Below are 23,822 nucleotides of genomic sequence, written 5' to 3'. Positions count from 1 at the left end.
CACACACACACACACACACACACACACACGGCAAGCTCATCAGGAGCTTGGTTAACCACAGAAAATAGCCGTCGTCACACGCGGCTAACCTGCATCAGCACTTTCCATCCCATCTCTCTCAAAGGAAGACATTACTTCACGGAAAAGGCAGGAATTAGGCAGAAAGGGAAAGCTGATTTTCTGCAAGACTCTCCTTCCTTAAAAAACTAACTTAAGCTAAGCTACTTTTCCCAGGGAATGATTGGAGTCAGCCAACCGTTTAATTCACCTGTGACCCGGTAATTCATTTGGCTGATAATCTGCTACTGCAGGTGACGGCTGTAACAATCAGGGATATGACGGGAGGATGGGAGGATGTGGAGGAATGGTGAGAGATAATATAATTACATTTACAAATGAAAAATGAATTATGAAATTGATCTAGACAAATCCCATCTTGTGGAGATTGGGAGAGGTTTAGCTGGGAGGGGTTTATGACAAGGTTTCGGGTTTAGAGTCGCTCTCAGTGATGAGTGGTCTGGTCTCTCTCTCTCACACATTGACACTCAACACTGACTCTGCCATGCCTCCCCTAGACACATGCTGCCAGACAGACAGACAGACACAGAGACAGACAGACAGTATCCCGACAGAGACAAGGAGGACAGACAGACAGTATCCCGACAGAGACAAGGAGGAGAGACATACAGACAGAGACAGACACAGACAGTATCCCGACAGAGACAAGGAGGAGAGACAGACAGTATCCCCACAGAGACAAGGAGGACAGACAGTATCCCCACAGAGACAAGGAGGAGAGACAGACAGACAGTATCCCCACAGAGACAAGGAGGACAGACAGACAGACAGTATCCCCACAGAGACAAGGAGGACAGACAGACAGACACAGACAGACACAGACAGTATCCCGACAGAGACAAGGAGGAGAGACAGACAGACAGAGAGAGACACAGACAGTATCCCGACAGAGACAAGGAGGAGAGACATACAGACAGACAGGAGGAGAGACATACAGACAGAGACAGACAGTATCCCCACAGAGACAAGGAGGAGAGACATACAGACAGAGACAGACAGTATCCCCACAGAGACAAGGAGGAGAGACATACAGACAGAGACAGACAGTATCCCCACAGACAGAGACAGACAGTATCCCCACAGAGACAAGGAGGAGAGACATACAGACAGAGACAGACAGTATCCCCACAGAGACGAGGAGAGACATACAGACAGAGACAGACAGTATCCCCACAGAGACAAGGAGGACAGACAGACAGACAGACAGACAGACAGACAGACAGACAGACAGACAGTATCCCCACAGAGACGAGGAGAGACATACAGACAGAGACAGACAGTATCCCCACAGAGACAAGGAGGACAGACAGACAGACAGACAGACAGACAGACAGACAGACAGACAGACAGACAGACAGACAGACAGACAGACAGACAGACAGACAGACAGACAGACAGACAGACAGACAGACAGACAGACAGACAGACAGTATCCCCACAGAGACAAGGAGGACAGACAGACAGACAGACAGTATCCCCACAGAGACAAGGAGGACAGACAGACAGACAGACAGTATCCCGACAGAGACAAGGAGGAGAGACATACAGACAGACACAGACAGTATCCCCACAGACAAGACAAGACAGAGACAGACAGACAGTATCCCCACAGAGACAAGGAGGAGAGACATACAGACAGACAGACAGTATCCCCACAGAGACAAGGAGGACAGACAGACAGACAGTGTCCCCACAGACACAAGGAGGACAGACAGACAGACAGTATCCCCACAGAGACAAGGAGGACAGACAGACAGACAGTATCCCCACAGAGACAAGGAGGACAGACAGACAGACAGTATCCCCACAGAGACAAGGAGGACAGACAGACAGACAGTATCCCCACAGAGACAAGGAGGACAGACAGACAAGGAGGACAGACAGACAGACAGACAGACAGACAGACAGACAGACAGACAGACAGACAGACAGACAGACAGACAGACAGACAGACAGACAGACAGACAGACAGACAGACAGACAGACAGACAGACAGACAGAATCCCCACAGAGACGAGGAGGAGAGACATACAGACAGAGACAGACAGTATCCCCACAGAGACAAGGAGGACAGACAGACAGACAGTATCCCCACAGAGACAAGGAGGACAGACAGACAGACAGTATCCCCACAGAGACAAGGAGGACAGACAGACAGACAGATCCCCAGACAAGAGGACAGACAGACAGACAGTATCCCCACAGAGACAAGGAGGACAGACAGACAGACAGTATCCCCAGAGACAAGAGGACAGACAGACAGACAGATCCCCACAGACAAGACAGACAGACAGACAGTATCCCCACAGAGACAAGGAGGACAGACAGACAGACAGAATCCCCACAGAGACAAGGAGGACAGACAGACAGACAGACAGACAGACAGACAGACAGACAGACAGACAGACAGACAGACAGACAGACAGACAGACAGACAGACTGAAAGACTGAAAGACAGACAGACAGACAGACAGACAGACAGACAGACAGACAGACAGACAGACAGACAGACAGACAGACAGACAGACAGACAGTATCCCCACAGAGACAAGGAGGACAGACAGACAGACAGACAGAATCCCCACAGAGACGAGGAAGGACGGACAGAGACAGAGACAGAGAGACAGACAGACAGTATCCCCACAAGGACAAGGAAGAGAAGATAACGTCCTGCCGTGTTGAAGCCTGTTGTATAAGTCATGATGTATAAATGAGTTATGTGAGGTCTGTCATGTTGTGCTGCACCCTACAGTACCATACCGTCTACATCAGAGCTCTCCAGTCTTCAACCATAACCACGGGAAGATGTTTTGGGGTGCTGCTGGGGGTAAAGGCTCAGTGCACTACTTTTGTGGAAGAAAATAATATATATGTACAGTGGGGCAAAAAAGTATTTAGTCAGCCACCAATTGTGCAAGTTCTCCGACTTAAAAAGATGAGAGAGGCCTGTAATTTTCATCACACACTTCAACTATGACAGACAAAATGAGAGAAGAAAAAATCCAGAAAATCACATTGTAGGATTTTTAATTTATTTGCACATTATGGTGGAAAATAAGTAACAAAAGTTTCTCAATACTTCGTTATATACCCTTCGTTGGCAATGACAAGAGGTCAACGGTTTTCTGTAAGTCTTCACATTCCTCCATGCAGATCTCCTCTAGAGCAGTGATGTTTTGGGGTTGTTGCTGGGCAACACGGACTTTCAACTCCCTCCAAAGATTTTCTATGGGGTTGAGATCTGGAGACTGGCTAGGCCACTCCAAGACATTGAAATGCTTCTTACGAAGCCACTCCTTCGTTGCCCGGGCAGTGTGTTTGGGATCATTGTCATGCTGAAAGACCCAGCCACGTTTCATCTTCAATGCCCTAGCTGATGGAAGGAGGTTGTCACTCAAAATCTCACGATACATGGCCCCATTCATTCTTTCCTTTACAGGGATCAGTCGCCCTGGTCCCTTTGCAGAAAAACAGCCCCAAAGCATGATGTTTCCACCCCCATGCTTCACAGTAGGTATAGTGTTCTTTGGATGCGACTCAGCATTCTTTGTCCTTCAAACACGACGAGTTGGGATTTTACCAAAAAGTTCTATGTTGGTTTCATCTGACCATATGACATTCTCCCAATCTTCTTCTGGATCATCCAAATGCTCTCTAGCAAACTTCAGATGGGCCTGGACATGTACTGGCTTAAGCAGTAGGACACGTCTGGCACTGCAGGATTTGAGTCCCTGGCAGCGTAGTGTGTTAATGAGGGTAGGCTTTGTTACTTTGGTCCCAGCTCTCTACAGGTTTTTCACTAGGTCCCCCGTGTGGTCCTCTGACTTTTGCTCACTGTTCTTGTTATAATTTTGACCCCACGGGGTGAGATCTTGCGTGGAGCCCCAGATCGAGGGAGATTATCAGTGGTCTTGTATGTCTTCCATTTCCTAATAATTGCTCCCACAGTTGATTTCTTCAAACCAAGCTGCAGCAGCGCTGCTGTTCCCGGTGCGCTGCTGTTCCCGGTGCCCTGCTGTTCCCGGTGCGCTGCTGTTCCCGGTGCCCTGCTGTTCCCGGTGCCCTGCTGTTCCCGGTGCCCTGCTGTTCCCGGTGCCCTGCTGTTCCCGGTGCCCTGCTGTTCCCGGTGCCCTGCTGTTCCCGGTGCGCTGCTGTTCCCGGTGCGCTGCTGTTCCCGGTGCGCTGCTGTTCCCGGTGCGCTGCTGTTCCCGGTGCGCTGCTGTTCCCGGTGCGCTACTGTTCCCGGTGCACTACTGTTCCTAGAGAGATACCGTCCAGTAGGTTTTTGCTCCAACCTTAATCTAGTGCACCTGACTCCTGACTCCTGACACCTGACTCTAATAATTACCTGGATGATAAACTCAATGAGGTTAGCTACAACTGGGGTTGGATCAAAAACCTACAGGAGGGTGTCTCTCCAGGAACAGGGTTGGAGTTAACCTACAGGAGGGTGTCTCTCCAGAAACAGGGTTGGAGTTAACCTACAGGAGGGTGTCTCTCCAGAAACAGGGTTGGAGTTAACCTACAGGAGGGTGCCTGTCCAGAAAAAGGGATGGAGTTAACCTACAGGAGGGTCTCTCTCCAGGAACAGGGTTGGAGAAACCTGCTCTACATACTACAGGCTACTACAGAGTCAATTCTCTATTTGATTCTCCTCCACACTATTCGCTACACTACTCTACGTCTACTCTACTCTAATCAGAAACTCTTGTCACCCAGATAAAGACCAACCACTCCTTTATGTACATGACTATCAGCTTGGACACTGATTGCATTAGCATTGGACCGGAGGGGGAAGCACATCTCCTTGTGTCGGCTCCGACAGACATCTGTATTCACTCAGCATATTTTAATTACTGCCCCCTGTTTATATTTACTCCACTGGTTTTGATAGCCGTGGCACTATTCTAACAGCATTTTCCCATCCGACTGCCCACACACCCACCAAATAAAACCAACACTTAATTTCCAACTAAATATTCACGCAAAGAGCGAGTTGTTTTATTACTGTGTACACGGCAGACTGGAGGGTGATGCAATTATCGTGCACTTCCCTATAACATACAAGATGAAGATACAGACGTGTCAAGACTGGATTGAGGTCCAAGAAATGGAGCTTCAAGTTGTTTTATGGGCGAGGAGGGTGATGCAATTAGGCAATCGGTATTTCACGGTCTTTAACAAACGACCCAGAGATAGATGCACCAAGACTATGTTGAGACGTGACAAATGAAGTCTGGAAAGACTCGACTAGACATGGACGTCACACTTTAGTTGACATTCTGGAGTATTTTCTCTGACGCCACTCAAGTGCGATATTTCCCTCGTTGTGGTGGGGTTTTTCAGAGTAACATGGCAAGCGTAGTGTTAGCTTGACACTGGCAGACGAGGCTTTGGCTTCAATGAAAACGCATTAGCGAGTTTTAACTTTCCACTCTCCCGGATGGAGGCTATTTTACTTCTCCTCAATTGTCAACTGTGCTCGTCTGACTGCCTTCAACACTTTTACAGCCGTGGTATAAAGTCAACGGGATTTTCTTTTTAATGGAAAAGGGCAGACGTTGAAGAGAACTTTGAAGAGCTTGAAGGCAGGTCGTCTCTTTTCATATCTTGTATTCGGTAGCTATGGCGAAGACGCAAAGGCGGGGACACTTCATTTCATTGCCATGTCAAACTTATCTAACTTGTAAGGAGTTTATCCATTCACGTTTCAAAGGCTGTCTATCCATATCTGGCCTCTGAAAGCGGAGGGACATTTCATTGCCATGTCACATTTATCTAACTTATAAAGAGTCCCATTCCATTCAGGTTTGGATAGACGCCAGATTCATGTAAAGTTATACAGTCTTTTCAATTTCACTCAATGACGAGCAAGTTGATGTTAGGTACCAGTAAACAAATAACAGCTGGATCTCTCTCGCTCGCTCTCTATACTGTATACAGTTTTAATAGAACTATATTTCAATAAAAAAACTTTCTCTAAACGTCTTTACGCGTCATAGCGCCTGCATCAGTGTCTAAAACTGCCATCAAGCAGCACCAAAACCAGTCTACACAGGTCTAAAACATAGACTAACCTCAACCCAGGCCTGACCATATCGTCAGAGGAACACGGAAGTAGGCTACATTTCCCCCTTCCCCTCTATGGATTCTCCCTCAGAGTTAATGAGACCGACCATTACAAAGGAATCGTATTGCAGCAAGGCCCGAGAGGAGGGTCTACATAAAGTCAACACACTGAAGAGCATGGAGGAATTAATAACAAATCGTGATGATGGGATATGGGACATGGTGTGTGTTGCTGTGTCTCTCTCTCTGTGTGTGTGTGTGTGTGTGTGTGTGTGTGTGTGTGTGTGTGTGTGTGTGTGTGTGTGTGTGTGTGTGTGTGTGTGTGTGTGTGTGTGTGTGTGTGTGTGTGTGTGTGTGATGGATTTTTTTTTTAAAGAGGTGAAAAATTCAGTTTCTCTCAGTTTGGGGAGGGTAAATACAACACAGTAGAAATGTAATTGTGCCATCCATCAAAAGCTATCTTTCTCAGTTTCCGTCCGGGCTACGGTGTGAAGTGAAATGAAATGCAGCATAAGTGACGATTATTTACAGGCAGAGACGGAGGGGAGAGAAACCGGACGACAGAGTGTGTGGCTCTTCCATGTACTTCCCTACAATCACGTAACATACTTTTCTCCCCTGGAAACAATACCATAGTCAGGGGTTGTTTCAAATACAGTACAGTAATCACACTCCGTTCCAATTCCAGGCGAGCCAAAGGGGGGTTGTTGCACCAGATAACTTACATGTTTACATTCCCTCTTTGCAACTCGTCCCTTCTAGCTTCTAGCTGGAGATGCAGTTTTAAACAGGACTTATTTCCCCCCCGTCAGCATTAGGCAGAATGTTCTTGGATGGTGGCCACCACCCGGTATTTCCTCATCTCCTCAGGCTTAAGAAACCGATCGGTAGAAACCGTCACCTCCACATATGCAGTGGATCTTTGGCCACCGATAGAGAGAGAGAGGGAGTGGAGACACATTCACTTGTCAAGATGTCACTCATTAAGCAACTAGCTCTGATAAAGGACCCTTTAGATTTCTACCTTTCAACCCGACAGTGACACTGACACAATGAGGAGGACTGCCGGCGAGGGAACAGGAGGAGGAGGCCACCTTTACTGCTTCCTTTCAGCCTTGAGATGACAGTCAGTCTCCGTTATCTGTCACAACAGCCTTTTGGTCTGCCGCCCTATCACGACATAGCTCTTTCCTTGGTATGTCCCTTTGATTGGCTGTATTGACCTGGTCTCTTTGCTTGTGGGGCTGAATGTCTAGGTGTTATCTCTGACAAGCCAGTGGCGGTGCAAGTGGGGAGGGCTTGCTGTCTACCTGCTGCTGTCAACCGTCTGCCGTTAACACAGTCTGACCTCTGGAGAGATCTGAAGAGCACCCGCTGGTAAGATCCACTTTGAATATGATTCAGAGAGAGAGGGAGACAGAAAGAGAGGGGGGAGATGTATAGAAGAGGAAAGGAAGACAGTAGAGAGAGAGAGAACTTTTGAGTGTAATGTTTACTGTAAAAAAAAATATTTAAAAAACATGTTTATTATCTACTTCACTTTGGCAATGTAAACATGTTTCCCATGCCTATAAATCCCCTTAAATTGAATTGAAAGAAAGAGAGTAGAGAGAAAGAGCGAGAGAGTAAAACAGCCCTCTAATTAGTGGTCTCTTATATTGACGTGAGGCCATGACAACTGAAGCCCGGGATGATAACGTACTTTAACCTCCCACCATACTTTATTCAACGAGTAATCTCACCCAACCCTAAACCTGGGTTTATCCACCCTCCATTAGCATTTACTGAAGGCTTTGTCATTGAATACTAGTATGACAAGGTCAGGGTTGGAGAGTAACAGATTACATGTAACTGATTACAAAACAACTGTAACTGTAATTGGTTACTTTACCAGAAAATAATGCAATCCAATAACTGATACTTCTGGAAAAACTAGATGATTACTTCTAGGATTACTTTTAAATTCAGAAAGAATGTTGGAGAAAACAATTATCGGACACCTTTCTGTTTTTTAAATGACATTCAAATCAGATTTTTTTTTAAAGCACAAGTTTAAGTTTATTACGCCTGAACGAGTCTGACCACAAGTCAGAGACCACCATGATGACACACCAAACGTGTTCGATGGATCACAGGAAAGAGCAGGAACAGGCAGTTACGGTCCAAGCTAGTTACGGTCCAAGCTAGTTACGGTCCAAGCTGTCTTTCCAATGGTGCAACTGCTTGAATAAACGCTTCGAGGTAAGAACGACAGCATACAGATCCAACCTACTACAGATATCTACATTGTGCATTAGTATGAATCACACTGCTGCTCTCTCAATAGATATGTTGTGGATTGTGGTTGTTGTGGGTGGCTGTTCACAACTGTACAGTGTATGTGTATATGTGTACTTTAACCCAATAATGGTTGAATTGAAGAAGCTTGTTCTGCTCATCATGTATTGTTTTTGTGCCCAGTGGACAGCCAGTGATAAATTGTGCTCTTGCAACAGCTGCATCGTGCGGATCCCAGCCTATGGACTAAAAGTTTGAGGGAGATCCTCCCTTCTAAACTATGCCGTGGCATTGTACGCCATACTGTCAACAACCAGCTGAATTTAAGAAGACCACGAGCGGGGCTTTTATTGCTCAATATAATTTGTTCTGATAAAAATAGAAATGTCCATAGGCCTTATGGACACGGGCTCAAACTTGCACACTTTCGATAGACTTCAAATGATCAAGATATCAATGTGTCACCAAAACAACGATATGTTTATAGCAAATGCAGCATAAGGCATTCTTGTCATGTCATTCCATGAGAGCGACATCTACTTTTCAACTCGAAGCAGTGAGCCCAATCAGTCCTCCATGACAACTAAATCACAAACTGAGTAAGCTAGTAAGCCCTTTGTTTTACCTGAGCATAACCCAAAAACGATCTAGCTGATCTATATGTCCAAGTCCTATTCTTGAAGATCAAGGGGTATTAAATGAATTGGAATGACTGGAAATCTGCCAGACTTTTTAATGTAAAGATACAGTCTAATCACATTATTATCTGTAGTGGAAAGTAATTGGTTAGAAGAAGCCTACATAACAAAGTAAAATGCAACATCTATTTATGGCCAGTTATGTAAACCAACAGTGATTGATCCTGCAATAAATGTGGTTAAATTGGTAATATTCATTTTTGTATTCTTCTAATGCCTCTTAAGGGAAGTTAATCTAAAAGTAACTGAACAGTCCGAGTACGATACTGAGTTTGGGTAATCCCAAAATTACATTACTGATTAGAATTTTGGACAGGTAACTAGTCCACTGTGGCTCAGTTGGTAGAGCATGGCACTTGCAACACCAGGGTTATGGGGGACCAGGACAAGTTCAAATGTGTCCAGTGGATAAGAGCGTCTGTTAAATAAACTAAAATGTAAATTACGTTTAGAATGTACCGAACCCTGGACAAGGTAAATAGAAAAATATAGATCATCATCTGGAAGCCACACCTGGGATTAAAATCCATACTTTCCTTCTGACACAGACTCTACAGGGACGGTTGAGCTAATGCGATTAGACATATCTGATATGGGCAGAAAGCTTAAATTCTTGTTAATCTAACTGCACTGTCCAATTTACAGTAGCTATTACAGTGAAAGAATACCATGTTATTGTTTGAGAGTGCACAGTTATGAACTTGAAAAGTTATTAATAAACAAATTAGGCATTTTGAACAGAAATGCAATGATTCATTGGATCCGTCTTAAACTTTGCACATACACTGCTGCCATCTAGTGGCCAAAATCTAAATTGCGACTGGGCTGGAATAATACGTGATGGCCTCTCTCTTACATTTCATAGATGATGGTACAAAAAAAAACATTTTTTTATTTTTCTTTGTATCATCTTTTACCAGATCTAATGTGTTATATTCTCCTAAATTCATTTCACATTTCCACAAACTTCAAAGTTTTTCCTTTCAAATGGTATCAAGAATATGCATATCCTTGCTTCCAGTCCTGAGCTACAGGCAGCTAGATTTGGGTATATCATTTTAAGCAAAAATTGAAAAAAGGGGTGGATCCTTAAGGAGGTTTTTAAGAAGCTGGTTCGCTCCAGATTTGACAGACACCCAGGTAAAAAGCTCCGAGTCATTGTCGTGCCCAAAAAAAGTGCAGTGTCACCCCATTTACACACAATGATTATTGACGGGGAGGATTAAACTAGGGGAGGACTGTCATCAGCTACTGCATCAGCAGTAGCTACATAATTGGAGCAATGATTCCCTTGGGTCACATGGAGAGATGACTGTAGAAATAGAGCGCCTAGGGAATTGCTATAACTACTATCTAAAAGTCTGTTAAAAGAGGAGAGACGATGACCGGTACATTGGAAGAACAGGCACTGTAATGACTGGTATATTGCGCGGTGCTTAAGCATACGTGCCATTGAGCCATGTCTTGCACTCTGACGCTTGTCCAGTGAAGGAACGTGATGCTAATGTCAACAGCACTTGATGTGAATTACAGCTAGACACGATGTAGGGCTTTTTTCCTGCACCATCTCCTCCACACTATAAAGCGAAGAGAGGAGTGTGAAAGCACGCTTTGCCCCTGTGTCCCTGCTGCTTTGCCAGGGAGTTGGAGGTTGAGCATATTGATCAGTACCCCTCCCTGCTACTTTGTACTCATCCTGGATCTAATACGTATTTCTCCACACCTTCGAGGGTGTCACTTGAACGATAGTATAAAGGCTGGTGCGTGTGTGTGCCTGTCAGTGTTTGCGGGGCGACCATCTTTAAACGTTGATTAAAGCAATGAAGTAAAAAGCTCTGTATTTGAACACGTTATGGCGTCTTCATGGAAAGGACTGGACCCGACCCATTTCTATACTATCCGAGAGGAGCTTCTCTATTGTTCGTCACGGTATTGTGCATCACACATCACAGAACCCAATCAAATCCCCTCTTCATGATCTGAAGATTACTATGACGCGCACACAATGAAAACCACATTACATGTTCGTAACATCACAGAGGCCAGACGTAGAGATAAATGAGCCTATGATTACACACACAAGGACTCTACTACAATCTACAGGCTGCCGTCCTATCTTCGTACACCATAGAGGATGCTGGGTAATCGCTTTGATTCCGACAAGAAGCTCCTGCTCTCGATATTAGTTTGGTGTTCCGTGTCGCCGAGCTTCTTCAACAAGGTAAGTGAGCTCTAGAATGCGAGACAGACAACGCACAATAATGCATACAAACAATATTGTGTTTGTTCCCATCTGCTTTCATTCGTCTCTCTCGGCCTCTATCTCAGCCTGTCGTTATCTCTTCTCCCCCTCTACTTTGATAAGTGCCCTCTGATGCACTGCACTTTGTGAAATAATTGGCCACAGATCTGTTCACGAACCCTCGTCTCTCTCTCTCTTCCCCTCCAATTTGAGTCTTTGCGGGTTGTAGGCTTTTGGTCTGTTATTCTGGATCCGTCTTCTGAGTTCCCTGTGAATCTTCTCTATCAATTACTGAAGGTTATCTAATAGTCTAATTAGGTTTTGTTTGTGCAACCCGTGTAATTTCAGTACGAAGAAAAATGTACCTTGGAGAAATAATATCTATTATGCAAGAACCACTATTTCATAAAGGTTATGAATCATGCAATCATGAGGTCACTGGCTCAAATTATGTCTAAATTTCCAAACCTAAAATCATTTTATCCAGCAATACGTTGTGTTGGATGGAGTGGAATCATCCGAATACACTTCTTGGGGGGGGGGTTAATTGAACAAGTGGGGACATGATCAGAATGAACAATCTAATGCCCATGGGATTCAGCTATACACAGGGGAAATCTGGGTAATTCTGGGTAACCTATCACCCTTGACAACAAGGCCTGGGGGCAGATCACTCAGTCAGAGAGAACAGGCCTCACCACGCCCCCCCGCTCCTCTCTCCATCTCCACTCTACCTCTTACCATTCCATCTGCTCTGTCCGTCCTCTCATGTATTCACGGCAGCATTGCAGCTGCACCGGGGCTCATCTCGGAACGCACATCTCAGACAACTTGGAAGCCGGAGGCAAAGGGAAATCATCCCAGTATGAAATGTAACACTCTGCTCCTCCTGGAATATTAAGAGATTAATCTAGAAAATCTGCTTCATTCGTTTTCCTGTCTCGTCCTTCCTCTCGTTTCCCCTTCAATGGCCAACCTAACCCCTTGCAGTGGACATAAAGATAGCACACATCAGGCCAATTTAAGGCGGCAGAGATTTTATTTGATGTTTACCTAGCGGTCTGTCAAATAACTGCCTTTTTCGCGACCGACGCTAGAAGCTGTGACGTGCTCGCCTTTGGAATGGATTGCGAGCTGCATATGACTTGTAAAATGCTGGTTGCTCATCTGTAAACGCAACCTCACAAATCTCACAAATGCACCCACACACACACTCTTCCACATTTCCAAATCGCTCTCTTTCTTTTCTATCACCAAAAATGTGACGTTAAATTACTGGAGCTTTGGCTGACTGGCTCCCATTTGCACCAGGGGGGCTGATGCGGGGTGTCAACTCGTGTTTGGGGTCACGGCCGTACCACCTACACACTGGCTAATGAGACCAAGACAAGCAGCTAGCGCTGTACAAACTGAGCCCAGCCCAGCAGACCAACACGTCTAGTATGTTACAGCACTACAGGGGAACTGGATCACTGGAGCCAGGGGGAAGAGAAAGATATGGAACCTCTGTACTGTATCTACTGCTGCTGTGAAAACCACGAATAAAGAGGAAAGACGAGAAGGACAACTCAAAAAAGGGTTGAAAAATACAAGTCAAAAAGGGGGGAGAAAAGAAGTCGGCGTTTTAGAAATGTTTATATTGTCTCTCCCTTCAGATTCGTACATAGAGAGAGCAGTACTCAGTCAACCCACTGGGCATAGACGTCAATTCAACGTTGGTTCAGTGTAATTAAATTATGTGGAAACAATAGTGTGTGTCCAGTGGGAAAGTCCTTAATTGTACTCTGTAGGGCAACTAGAGGAGGAGACTAGAGGAGGTGAGTAGAGGAGGAGAATAGTGGAGGAAACTAGAAGAGGAGACTAGAGAACTAGTTGAGGAGACTAGAGGTGGAGACAACTAGAGGAGACTAGAGGAGGAGACTAGAGAACTAGTTGAGGAGACTAGAGGTGGAGACAACTAGAGGAGACTAGAGGAGGAGACTAGAGGAGGAGACTAGAGGAGGAGATTAGAAGAGGAGACAACTAGAGGAAGAGACTAGAGGAGTAGACTAGAGGAAACTAGGAGGAGGAGACAACTAGAGGAAGAGACTAGAGGAGTAGACTAGAGGAAACTAGGAGGAGGAGACAACTAGAGGAGGAGACTAGAGACTAGAGGAAACTCGTGGAGGAGACTAGAAGAGACAACAAGAGGAGACTGGAGGAGGAGACTAGAGACTAGAGGAAACTAGTGGAGGAGACTAGAAGACAACAAGAGGAGGAGACTAGAGGAAACTAGTGGAGGAGACTAGAAGAGGAGACTAGAGACTAGAGGAAACTAGTGGGGGAGACAACTAGAGGAGGAGACTAGAGGAAACTAGTGGAGGAGACTAGAGGAGGTGAGTAGAGGAGGAGAATAGTGGAGGAAACTAGAAGAGGAGACTAGAGAACTAGTTGAGGAGACTAGAGGTGGAGACAACTAGAGGAGACTAGAGGAGGAGACTAGAGGAGGTGAGTAGAGGAGGAGAATAGTGGAGGAAACTAGAAGAGGAGACTAGAGAACTAGTTGAGGAGACTAGAGGAGGAGACTAGAGGAGGAGAGTAGAGGATGAGACTAGAGGATGAGACTAGAGGAGGAGACTAGAGGATGAGACTAGAGGATGAGACTAGAGGAGGAGACTAGAGGAGGAGATTAGAAGAGGAGACAACTAGAGGAAGAGACTAGAGGAGTAGACTAGAGGAAACTAGGAGGAGGAGACAACTAGAGGAGGAGACTAGAGACTAGAGGAAACTAGTGGAGGAGACTAGAAGAGACAACAAGAGGAGACTAGAGGAGGAGACTAGAGGAGGAGAGTAGAGGATGAGACTAGAGGATGAAACTAGAGGATGAGACTAGAGGAGGAGATTAGAGGAGGAGATTAGAAGAGGAGACAACTAGAGGAAGAGACTAGAGGAGTAGACTAGAGGAAACTAGGAGGAGGAGACAACTAGAGGAGGAGGCTAGAGACTAGAGGAAACTAGTGGGGGAGACTAGAAGAGACAACAAGAGGAGACTGGAGGAGGAGACTAGAGACTAGAGGAAACTAGTGGAGGAGACTAGAAGAGACAACAAGAGGAGACTAGAGGAGGAGACTAGAGGAGGAGACTAGAGGAGACTAGAAGAGGAGACTAGAGGAAACTAGTGGAGGAGACTAGAGGTATGAGGGAATGATCTGAAAGGCACAGGAGGGCCTGTCCTGAAGCAGAAAATACAGCCTGGGCACACGTACAAGCATACACACACCATTGAAGGATCCTCAGAGGTGGAAGGGGAGGACCATCCTCCTCAGTGAATTTCATAAAAATAAAAATTGTAAACCATTTTTTAATAAGTTTTTAGATAAAATTATACTAAACATAATCATGTCACCAAGTAATTGATTAAAACACACTATTTTGCAATGGTCTACAGTAGCCTCAACAGCAGCAGCCTCAACAGCACTCCATGGTGTAGCCGGATGCCAGCTAGCTTCCGTCCTCCTCTGGGTACATTGAGTTCAATAGAAAACCTAGGTGGCTCATGCTTCTCACCCCCTTCCAGAGACATACACAGTAATTATGACAACTTCCGGAAGACATTCCTCTAAACTATCAGAGCTCTTGCAGCATGAACTGACATGTTGTCCACCCAATCAAAGGATCAGATAATTAATCTAGTACTGAAAGCATAAGCTACAGCTAGCTAGCACTGCAGTGCATAAAATGTAGTGAGTAGTTGACTAAAATAGAGAGAAAGCCAATAGTTGAACACATTTTTTAAATAAATAAATTTATTCCAAACTGTAGGAAAAGCAACACACACACACACACACACACACACACACACACACACACACACACACACACACACACACACACACACACACACGGGATAATATTTTTTTTCCCACTTACTTAGCTAACAAATGCAGCTAGCTTGCTGACTCAAATGCTCTGATAAAACAGAGGGATGCTATGTTAGCTAGCTGGCTATGACTATGACTATCCAACAACACTGGAATTCTTCCAAGTCAAGTTAAGCTTTTGTTTTTTTCAAATTTATTGCCATCGTTGCCCGCCGGCGTAAGTGCTAAACTGCTTACTGACTGTACATTGTAACGTTACTGCATGTAGCGGGTTTACTAAAGATAATATGGTGACAACGATGTAGGCTGTGCGTAGAGGTTATGACATGGTTCAACTTGGAAAGGTTTTTTCACCTGGTCACATACAGCTGATGTGTTGTGCCTTAAAGTCCACAAGTGAAGGGAAAAGCTGAGAGAAGGAGAGCGCATAGATATGAGAAGGAATACAACGTGGCTGTTATGAAAGTGAACTGTGTTTACGCTGAACAGGGGTGTATTCATTCCACCGATTCTGTTGAAAAATATTTCTGAAAAGGAAGCAAACGCAACAAAACAGGGATAAACATACCTGAATATGTCCAATAGAAACTCTAATTTGCAACTGTTGGACCAACGATTACACCCTATATCACCTAGATGAAGGAAAGAGTGCGCAAGGCGGTATTGAATGTGTCACTGTCTGTCCATGTGTCACTGTCTGTCACCTCTTGGCACCTTTTCTCTGGACCTGTGTGCAACTACATTGTAAACTTTCCTTCATAGGCTATGTTGTAGCAACATCATGATGGGTATAAGGAAAATTCCAGTATCATGTAGTAGCCTAAACCTATCGCTGTTACACTGAACTGGGCAAATTGAATCTGAATGACAGTAATCCAATATCCTGTAAAAGAAATAAAGTCATGCTCATGAGAAGAAAAAAAATCTTAAACGCCCCCATAACAACCGCCACTGACACGCGCACGCACGCGCACGATGTCTCTCTGGCTGTTTTGAGTGAATGGAAGTGTTGTGGGTGAGAACCCTGACAGGATGTCAGGCCCTAGTCAGGAGACAGTCTCCACAGCAAGGCAGAATATTCTGTCTGGGTTTATTCTGCTGCAATATTCCCTCTAAACTGCGCGTGTCCGTGGCGTGAATAGACGCAAGAGATTTAACTTCACTGAATTCTCCACATTAGTTTCCATGCGCTATATAGATCAATGTTTTTCTCTGTGATCGAATCAATATTATACCAGCCCCTTTTCGATGCAACAAACCAAAACAAATCTAACTTCGTAAAATTGAGTCTGTGATTTTGTTCTTGGCAGAGCACAGAGCGTAATGGATTATTCTATTGACAGGTAGCCCACAAGCGGTCCTTCAATCACCTGCAGCAAATGCGTATTTCAGATCAGAGCGCAGAGCCGCACATGTGCACATTTGTTGATCTTTTTGACTAGTTATAGCGAGTTATTAGCCAAGTTATAGGTAAGTATTGGTCAGCAATGGGGAGTTACTGCTTCCTACAAGAACACAAATCGTGTAGGCTACATTTCAAGTTGTCTTTGAAAACCTAGTCAGGTAAAAACCTTGTTTATGCCTTAATTAAACGGGGCAGTGTTGTATTTTTTTACACAGGCTTGAATATGGAAATAAGCCAATAGTCTACATGCTCTAATTCTCTGTATGGTATTATATTTTCTAATGTGGTTTCTTGTATCATACAAAAAGTATGAATTGATTCCCTGCATAGTGTAAAAATATTTGTAAAAGTCTGATGCAATGTAGGCCTGCATTGAACAGAACCTATAGGCTACTGTAGGATATATCATAGAAGAGGGAACATTGTTCTACTGTGTGAAATACATGTTCTGATATCGGCAGTATGACAACATAAAATCCCTACAATGGATATGATATAGCCACAAGTCAGAAGCATAGAGGGACTGAATGTATCCCATGTGTACTGTAGGTGTATGTAGCCGTGAGATACACGTTTACACAAGCTAGTTGACCATGTGGCATCTGTAACCCACTTTATAAACTGGGTGGTTCAAGCCCCGAATGCTGATTGGCTTGAAAGCCGTGGCATATCAGAACATACACGTATGACAAAACATTTATTGGTACTGTTGTAGTTACATTGGTAAGCAGTTCACAATAGCAATAAGGTACCTCGGGGGTTGGTGGTACATTGCCAATATGCTAAGGGCTGTATCTTGTCACTCTGCGTTCCGTCGTGCTTAATAAGAACAGCCCGTAGCTGTGGTAAATTGGCCATATACTACACCCCCTCAGGCCTTATTGCTTAAATAGAACCCATACAATAGCTATGATGTCGCTGTTCCATATCTTTCTGTTCCCTCTGATTCCAGTGCTCCAGGTAGTGCCGTCACAGTGCTGTAGTGGTAGCTAGTGTATAGAATCCATACAACAGCTATGACATCATTGTGGAGTAAGTAACCCATAGCCTTAGCAAATTAATCCTTCATAGCCAGTATCCAAGGCAAGCCTAAAGTGTTTCATATTGGAGAACCCATTAGATGATTTGAAGGTGGTTTAAAAGGGTTCCAAACCAGAAGACCCAGACCGACCAACATTCAGAATTCCATGTCTAGAGCTATCCCCATTCTCATTGATCTCTGGGTATGTATTCTCATGGGAAGATCACCAAAAGGCCTCGCTCTTGCTTTCAGATCTCCTTTGACCCAGTTCATGCCACACAGACAGAACTCAATGTGAAGGCCTGTGACTTCACTTCAAATGCGTAACAACATGATAGATCACCCATACTTAAGGCCTCCCAACTTCTGTTCTCTACCGCCCTGCAAGTGTTTGCAGCGCAGCCAGATTAACAAAACCACACACAAAAGAAAGACCTTCGGCACGCACAGCAAAGAAAACAACCATTTGAGGCATTGCCCATTCTCCCCACACACACTCCTTCCCCAGCACACTCTCCCCGTACACACCCTCCCCCCTCAGCCCCTTCACACACTTAGCGGTTTACTTACATTGTCGCGGGCCTTGTCTCTCACATCGTAGACTGAGAGCTTGACTAGCGTCTCTGGGCTGGCAGGGTACTCCGGAGGGAAGGTCACCCCTGTCAGGAACAACGGGTCTCTGCTACCCTGAGAGAGGATGAGAAGGAACACGAGAGTGAGAGAGAGATAATATTATATTTGAAATGTCTTTATTCTTTTGGAACGTTTGTTCTTTTGGAACGTTTGTAAGTGTAATGTTCACTGCTCATTTTTTATTGTTTATTTCACTTTTGTTTATGCTCTATTTCCCTTGCTTTGGCAATGTAAACATGTGTTTCCCATGCCAATAAAGTACATGAATTGAAATTGAGAAGGAGAGTGTGTGGGTGGAGGGGAGAAGCGGAGAGAGAGAGAGAAAGGGATGAGTGAGCCAACAGCTGTGCTCAGTCTGCTTCCCTACTGCTCCTGGGTGTTAGCGCAATAAATGGAAGTCTATGGGTAGACTTCTCATAGACTAACAGTCTTTGCGCTACCGCTAGTTAGCATTGGTTCGCTAAACATCCTGTAATTTCCTTCATACTGGACACAAAGACATACAAATGGTATCCACAAGTTCATCTGACTCTGGGGAAGTAGACAACGGGCCTTATTGCCAAAATCCCAAAGTATCCCTTTAACTTAACCATTCAGAATGAATGCCTAAACTTAACCATGAAGTTGTTTTTTGTTTAAAGCCAATCCTTAACTTAACGTTTCTGGAGTGAATGCCAAATAAATGTGGCATTTTAAGGGCTTGGACATCTGATTCTGCAACGAGACTGTGAAAGCTTGTTGCCATAGAGGGCTGGTACTGTACACAGACACATGGATGCATGACCTCTGCTAGCCTAAACACACAAACACACCCAGGTTCCCACAAGACCCCAAGCACAATAGCCCCCCCTATAGGGCCCCAGGCCCGGCCAGGAGAGAGGCCTATGGAGCCTACTGTGACCTGGTATGTGTACCCTGACTGGGTCTGTATACACCCTGGTGTAGTGAAGCTTTGCGTGTTCAAAGCAAACTGATGTTTACATCAGGGGCTCCCCTTTTCCTGTTGCCCTGCCCTGATGGGTGGCTCTGGAAAGCAGGCCCCCGGGACAGGCTGGACACACAGTCAGTACCCACACACACACACACACACACACACACACACACACACACACACACACACACACACACACACACACACACACACACACACACACACACACACACACACACACACACACACACACACACTCAGCCCTGGTGCATCCCGTAAACAGCCTAACGATAATCTGTCGACATGAAAAACGTCTCCACTGTCTCCAGTACTGCATTCCGCCGTAGCAACGGTCGTCGGCTAGGAAAACCCAAATCGCTCAGATTAGTCACCTCAACAAAGGATCAATAGAAGCCTCCAGTCTATTTACATGTCCCTTTATTGACTAGGAGGACATCCTTATCCAAGGTGACTAACAACTAACACATCTTAGCCTAACACAGTAAGCCCATTGATATAGTAGGGGAGTACTGGAGGGATATAGATTGTGGAAGGACCTGTGGTTACAGATCGGCAGCCAAGACACGAGGCTACCCCAGGACATCCACGTGTTACACACCTCTGCAAACACACACACACACACACCTCACTCCTCATGAGCCAACCTCTGCACAAACCCCTCTCCTCCCTTCTCCTCCCTAGTCTACTAGATGTTTTCATCCCCTGTATTAACACCAAGCAGTGGGAAAGAGAAAACACTAATCCATTGGAGAGTGCTCTACTCCCATGCTCTCAGTATACAGTGTTGCTCAGTACTGCCACCCAGATACCATGCTCTCAGTATAGTGTTGCTCAGTACTGCCACCCAGATACCATGCTCTCAGTATACAGTGTTGCTCAGTACTGCCACCCAGATACCATGCTCTCAGTATACAGTGTTGCTCAGTACTGCCACCCAGATACCATGCTCTCAGTATACAGTGTTGCTCAGTACTGCCACCCAGATACCATGCTCTCAGTATACAGTGTTGCTCAGTACTGCCACCCAGATACCATGCTACCATGCTCTCAGTATACAGTGTTGCTCAGTACTGCCACCCAGATATCATGCTACCATGCTCTCAGTATACAGTGTTGCTCAGTACTGCCACCCAGATACCATGCTCTCAGTATACAGTGTTGCTCAGTACTGCCACCCAGATACCATGCTCTCAGTATACAGTGTTGCTCAGTACTGCCACCCAGATACCATGCTACCATGCTCTCAGTATACAGTGTTGCTCAGTACTGCCACCCAGATACCATGCTCTCAGTATACAGTGTTGCTCAGTACTGCCACCCAGATACCATGCTACCATGCTTTGAGGGGCATATGGGCATTCTGTAGCAGCACATTCACACACAGTCTGGTACAGCCGGCAAAACAAGGGGAAATCAAATACTCGCTGAGTGCTCACATTCGCGCACGCACACACACACACACACACACACACACACACACACACACACACACACACACACACACACACACACACACACACACACACACACACACACACACACACACACACACACACACACACCTCAAATTCCCTCGACAAGACATTCTGAACTGAATAGCCTTCTTTCATACTTACCAGCATGTTTGGCAACTCCATCTACAGCCAAATTCACACAGCGGTACAAACAGGTAGAGTGGAGGAGCAGCAGTAGTACTTCAGAGAGAAGTAGTTAGACAGTCAGTCAATGGGCCAGCCAGTCAGGCAGTATGTCTATAGCAGTAGGGGAGACAGCTGCTTATATAGACAGCGACGCCCCTCTCGGTGCCTTTGGGTTACAGACCTCCAAGGAATGGGCGAGGCATTACACTATTAGAGTGTGTGTGTGGAGGGGGAGTATCGTCCCATGGCAGGAGACTCTCTCAGACAATTGGCTCTCACCCATTCCCTTGACCCTCATCATATTTACACACACACACACACACACACACACACACACACACACACACACACACACACACACACACACACACACACACACACACACACACACACACACACACACACACCTCGCTTCACGAGCATGACATGAAAGGCTTGTTTTATCCTACTGGGCACTTGGCCCCACAGCGTGCCATCAAATCCCTTTTTTGAGAAGGCCACTCCTGGGCCCTTGGCGGTAATGGCCTTCAGAATAAGATTTTCCCATAGACATACAGATTACCGTGGGGCCTAAATGTCACCCTCTCTGTCCTCTCTCTCTCCTCTATCAGAGGTACAGTATATAACTCACACCACTCTGGGTGCTTAGAGATGCTGAGAGGGGATCTCCAATAGCATTTTAGTAGTGTTTACACTTGAGCCCAACATGTCTGATAAAACTGATTGATATGACTGATTGATAGGACAGATTGCTTTGAAGTCTGTTGATATCTACTGCTTATATTTATATATCTAACTTTATGCCCAACGTTTCAAACAAAAATAATTCAAATGAAAAAAGGGTCTCTGTCCTATAGGCTTCACATAGTGGCCATAGTGGAGTTTGGAGTGTGACTGTTTGAGGTTGTGGACAGGTGTCTTTTATACTGATAACAAGATCAAACAGGTGCCATTAATACAGGTAACGAGTGGAGGACAGAGGAGCCTCTTAAAGTAGAAGTTACAAGTCTGTGAGAGCCAGAAATTTTGCTTGTTTGTAGGTGACCAAATACTTATTTTCCACCATAATTTGCAAATAAATTCATTAAAAATCCTACAATGTGATTTTCTGGATTTTTTCCCTCATTTTGCCTGTCATAGTTGAAGTGTACCTATGATGAAAATTACAGGCCTCCCTCATCTTTTTAAGTGGGAGAACTTGCACAATTGGTGGCTGACTAAATACTTTTTTGCCCCACTGTACAAGTTGATCCCCCAGAAAATCCCTATCAGTGTTCAGTGATACGTAATGAATTAGAGAGACTAGTCATTCCAATACATCGACCAGTCAGATACAGAAGTTACACTGCGTCTGGTTCAATATGTACAATACCATGCAACTATAAATCCAGAGACACGTCTACAGTATGTTCAGAAGCGATCTCCACGGCTACACACATACAGTATCCATACGTACCCTCCTTTTGAGAACCCGAAAGCAACAGTCCATGTTCTCCTCAGATCCCTCTCCAAAGCAAGAGTGACATTACAGCTATGGAATCACACTAGTCCTGCAGCTGAGCCGTACTGTACTGCTAACTGCTGTACCACATCCTGTGTTTTCCACTTGGACCCAGACCCAGAGTGAGTGGAGGACGAGAACTCCTTGTAATTTCTATGGCGTTTCTACAGTAAGAGACGAAGGGACTGTCTTGAAAACAGTAAATCTTCCTGTTGCTTAATCAGCTAGATAAGAAAGAGATTAAACCCAGTCTTTGTGTTCTCTCACATGAGCCCTCAGTCTGTGGCAGAGAGGAGGGGGTAAGAAAGGGAAAGACGAGTGACTGATTTGTTGTGTGTGTGTGTGTGTGTGTGTGTGTGTGTGTGTGTGTGTGTGTGTGTGTGTGTGTGTGTGTGTGTGTGTGTGTGTGTGTGTGTGTGTGTGTGTGTGTGTGTGTGTGTGTGTGTGTGTGTGTGTGTGTGTGTGTGTGTGTAATGGTGGAAAATGACTCAAGTAAAAGTGAAAGTCACCCATTAAAATAGTTTTAAAAGTGTTTGGTTTTAAATATACTTAAGTATCAAAAGTAAATGTAATTGCTAAAATATACTCAAGTATTAATTTTAAATAATTTCAAATTCCTTATATTAAGCAAACCAGGCAGCACAATTTGTTTTTTAAATTTACAAATAGCCAGGGGCACACTCCAACACCATTTACATGATTTATTATTTTATACTTAATTAAGTACTTTACACCAGTGTGTGTGTGTGTTCTAGGTGGGTAATCCAGCCCGGGACAGATGTTGCCGCCCCGAAAACACTTGTGCTCTTGTTGCCATGGTAATGACACTCCAACTCTGAGGGCAATAAAAGAGGCATGCCAGAGGTCGGAGGGCACTTCCGTGAGACTGTATGGAGCGCAGAGACTCAACACACACACACACAAACACAGTGGGCACACGCAAACAGTCTGCTACTGCAGTTGACTGACTGATAGTCAGATTGAGACAGGTAGAGGGCTCTAACCACAAATCAGAGAGAAAGACAGAGAGATAACATGTTTCCCATGCCAATAAAGCCCTTGAATTGAGAGAGTGATAGAGAGAATGAGAAAGAGAGGGAGGGGTAGTGAGGGAACAAAAGAGAGCAAGCAAATGAGAGAGAGAAAGACTTAACAGGCTGACTACACCGCTCGCGTTAGAAATCTATATTATTCAATTATTGCACCCACACTGCTTGCGCGCGCCACCGAGCGTCTGCGTTGCCAAGGACTAAAATAGAAGTCAGTTCTATTTCTGACGCAGATCTCACTGCAAGTCCTGCCTCTCCCATTTCCTCATTGGTTTATAGAAGCAGGTACCCACAAGCCATCTCCTCATTGGTTATACCCACGTGGGTGACTGAAGACGAACGAGGTCAGTGGTGGTAATGCATCTAATTTATGAAAGTTGCCAATCGCAATATGAAG

The 23,822-nt window shown here is 45.1% G+C and overlaps 1 protein-coding gene across 6 annotated transcripts in view; it reads right to left on the bottom strand.

Annotated features, from left to right (window-relative positions):
• The window catches only part of LOC124001345 (type II inositol 3,4-bisphosphate 4-phosphatase-like), a 282,847-nt gene that overhangs the window by 208,974 nt on the left and 50,051 nt on the right, over positions 1-23,822 (bottom strand). For 4 of the 6 annotated variants that reach the window (XM_046308075.1, XM_046308066.1, XM_046308067.1 and 1 more), the window contains one exon: positions 18,221-18,337. In XM_046308075.1, coding sequence (XP_046164031.1) covers positions 18,221-18,337 — 117 coding nt within the window. Of the gene's footprint in view, positions 1-18,220; positions 18,338-20,851; positions 21,003-22,331; positions 22,583-23,822 lie in introns of those variants that run through there. The other 2 variants (XM_046308069.1, XM_046308070.1) reach the window with 2 other exon arrangements.

The sequence above is a fragment of the Oncorhynchus gorbuscha genome, linkage group LG17 (assembly GCF_021184085.1).
Source record: "Oncorhynchus gorbuscha isolate QuinsamMale2020 ecotype Even-year linkage group LG17, OgorEven_v1.0, whole genome shotgun sequence".
In the NCBI taxonomy this organism is placed as follows: domain Eukaryota; kingdom Metazoa; phylum Chordata; class Actinopteri; order Salmoniformes; family Salmonidae; genus Oncorhynchus; species Oncorhynchus gorbuscha.
This window is presented reverse-complemented; position numbering and strand designations above follow the sequence as displayed.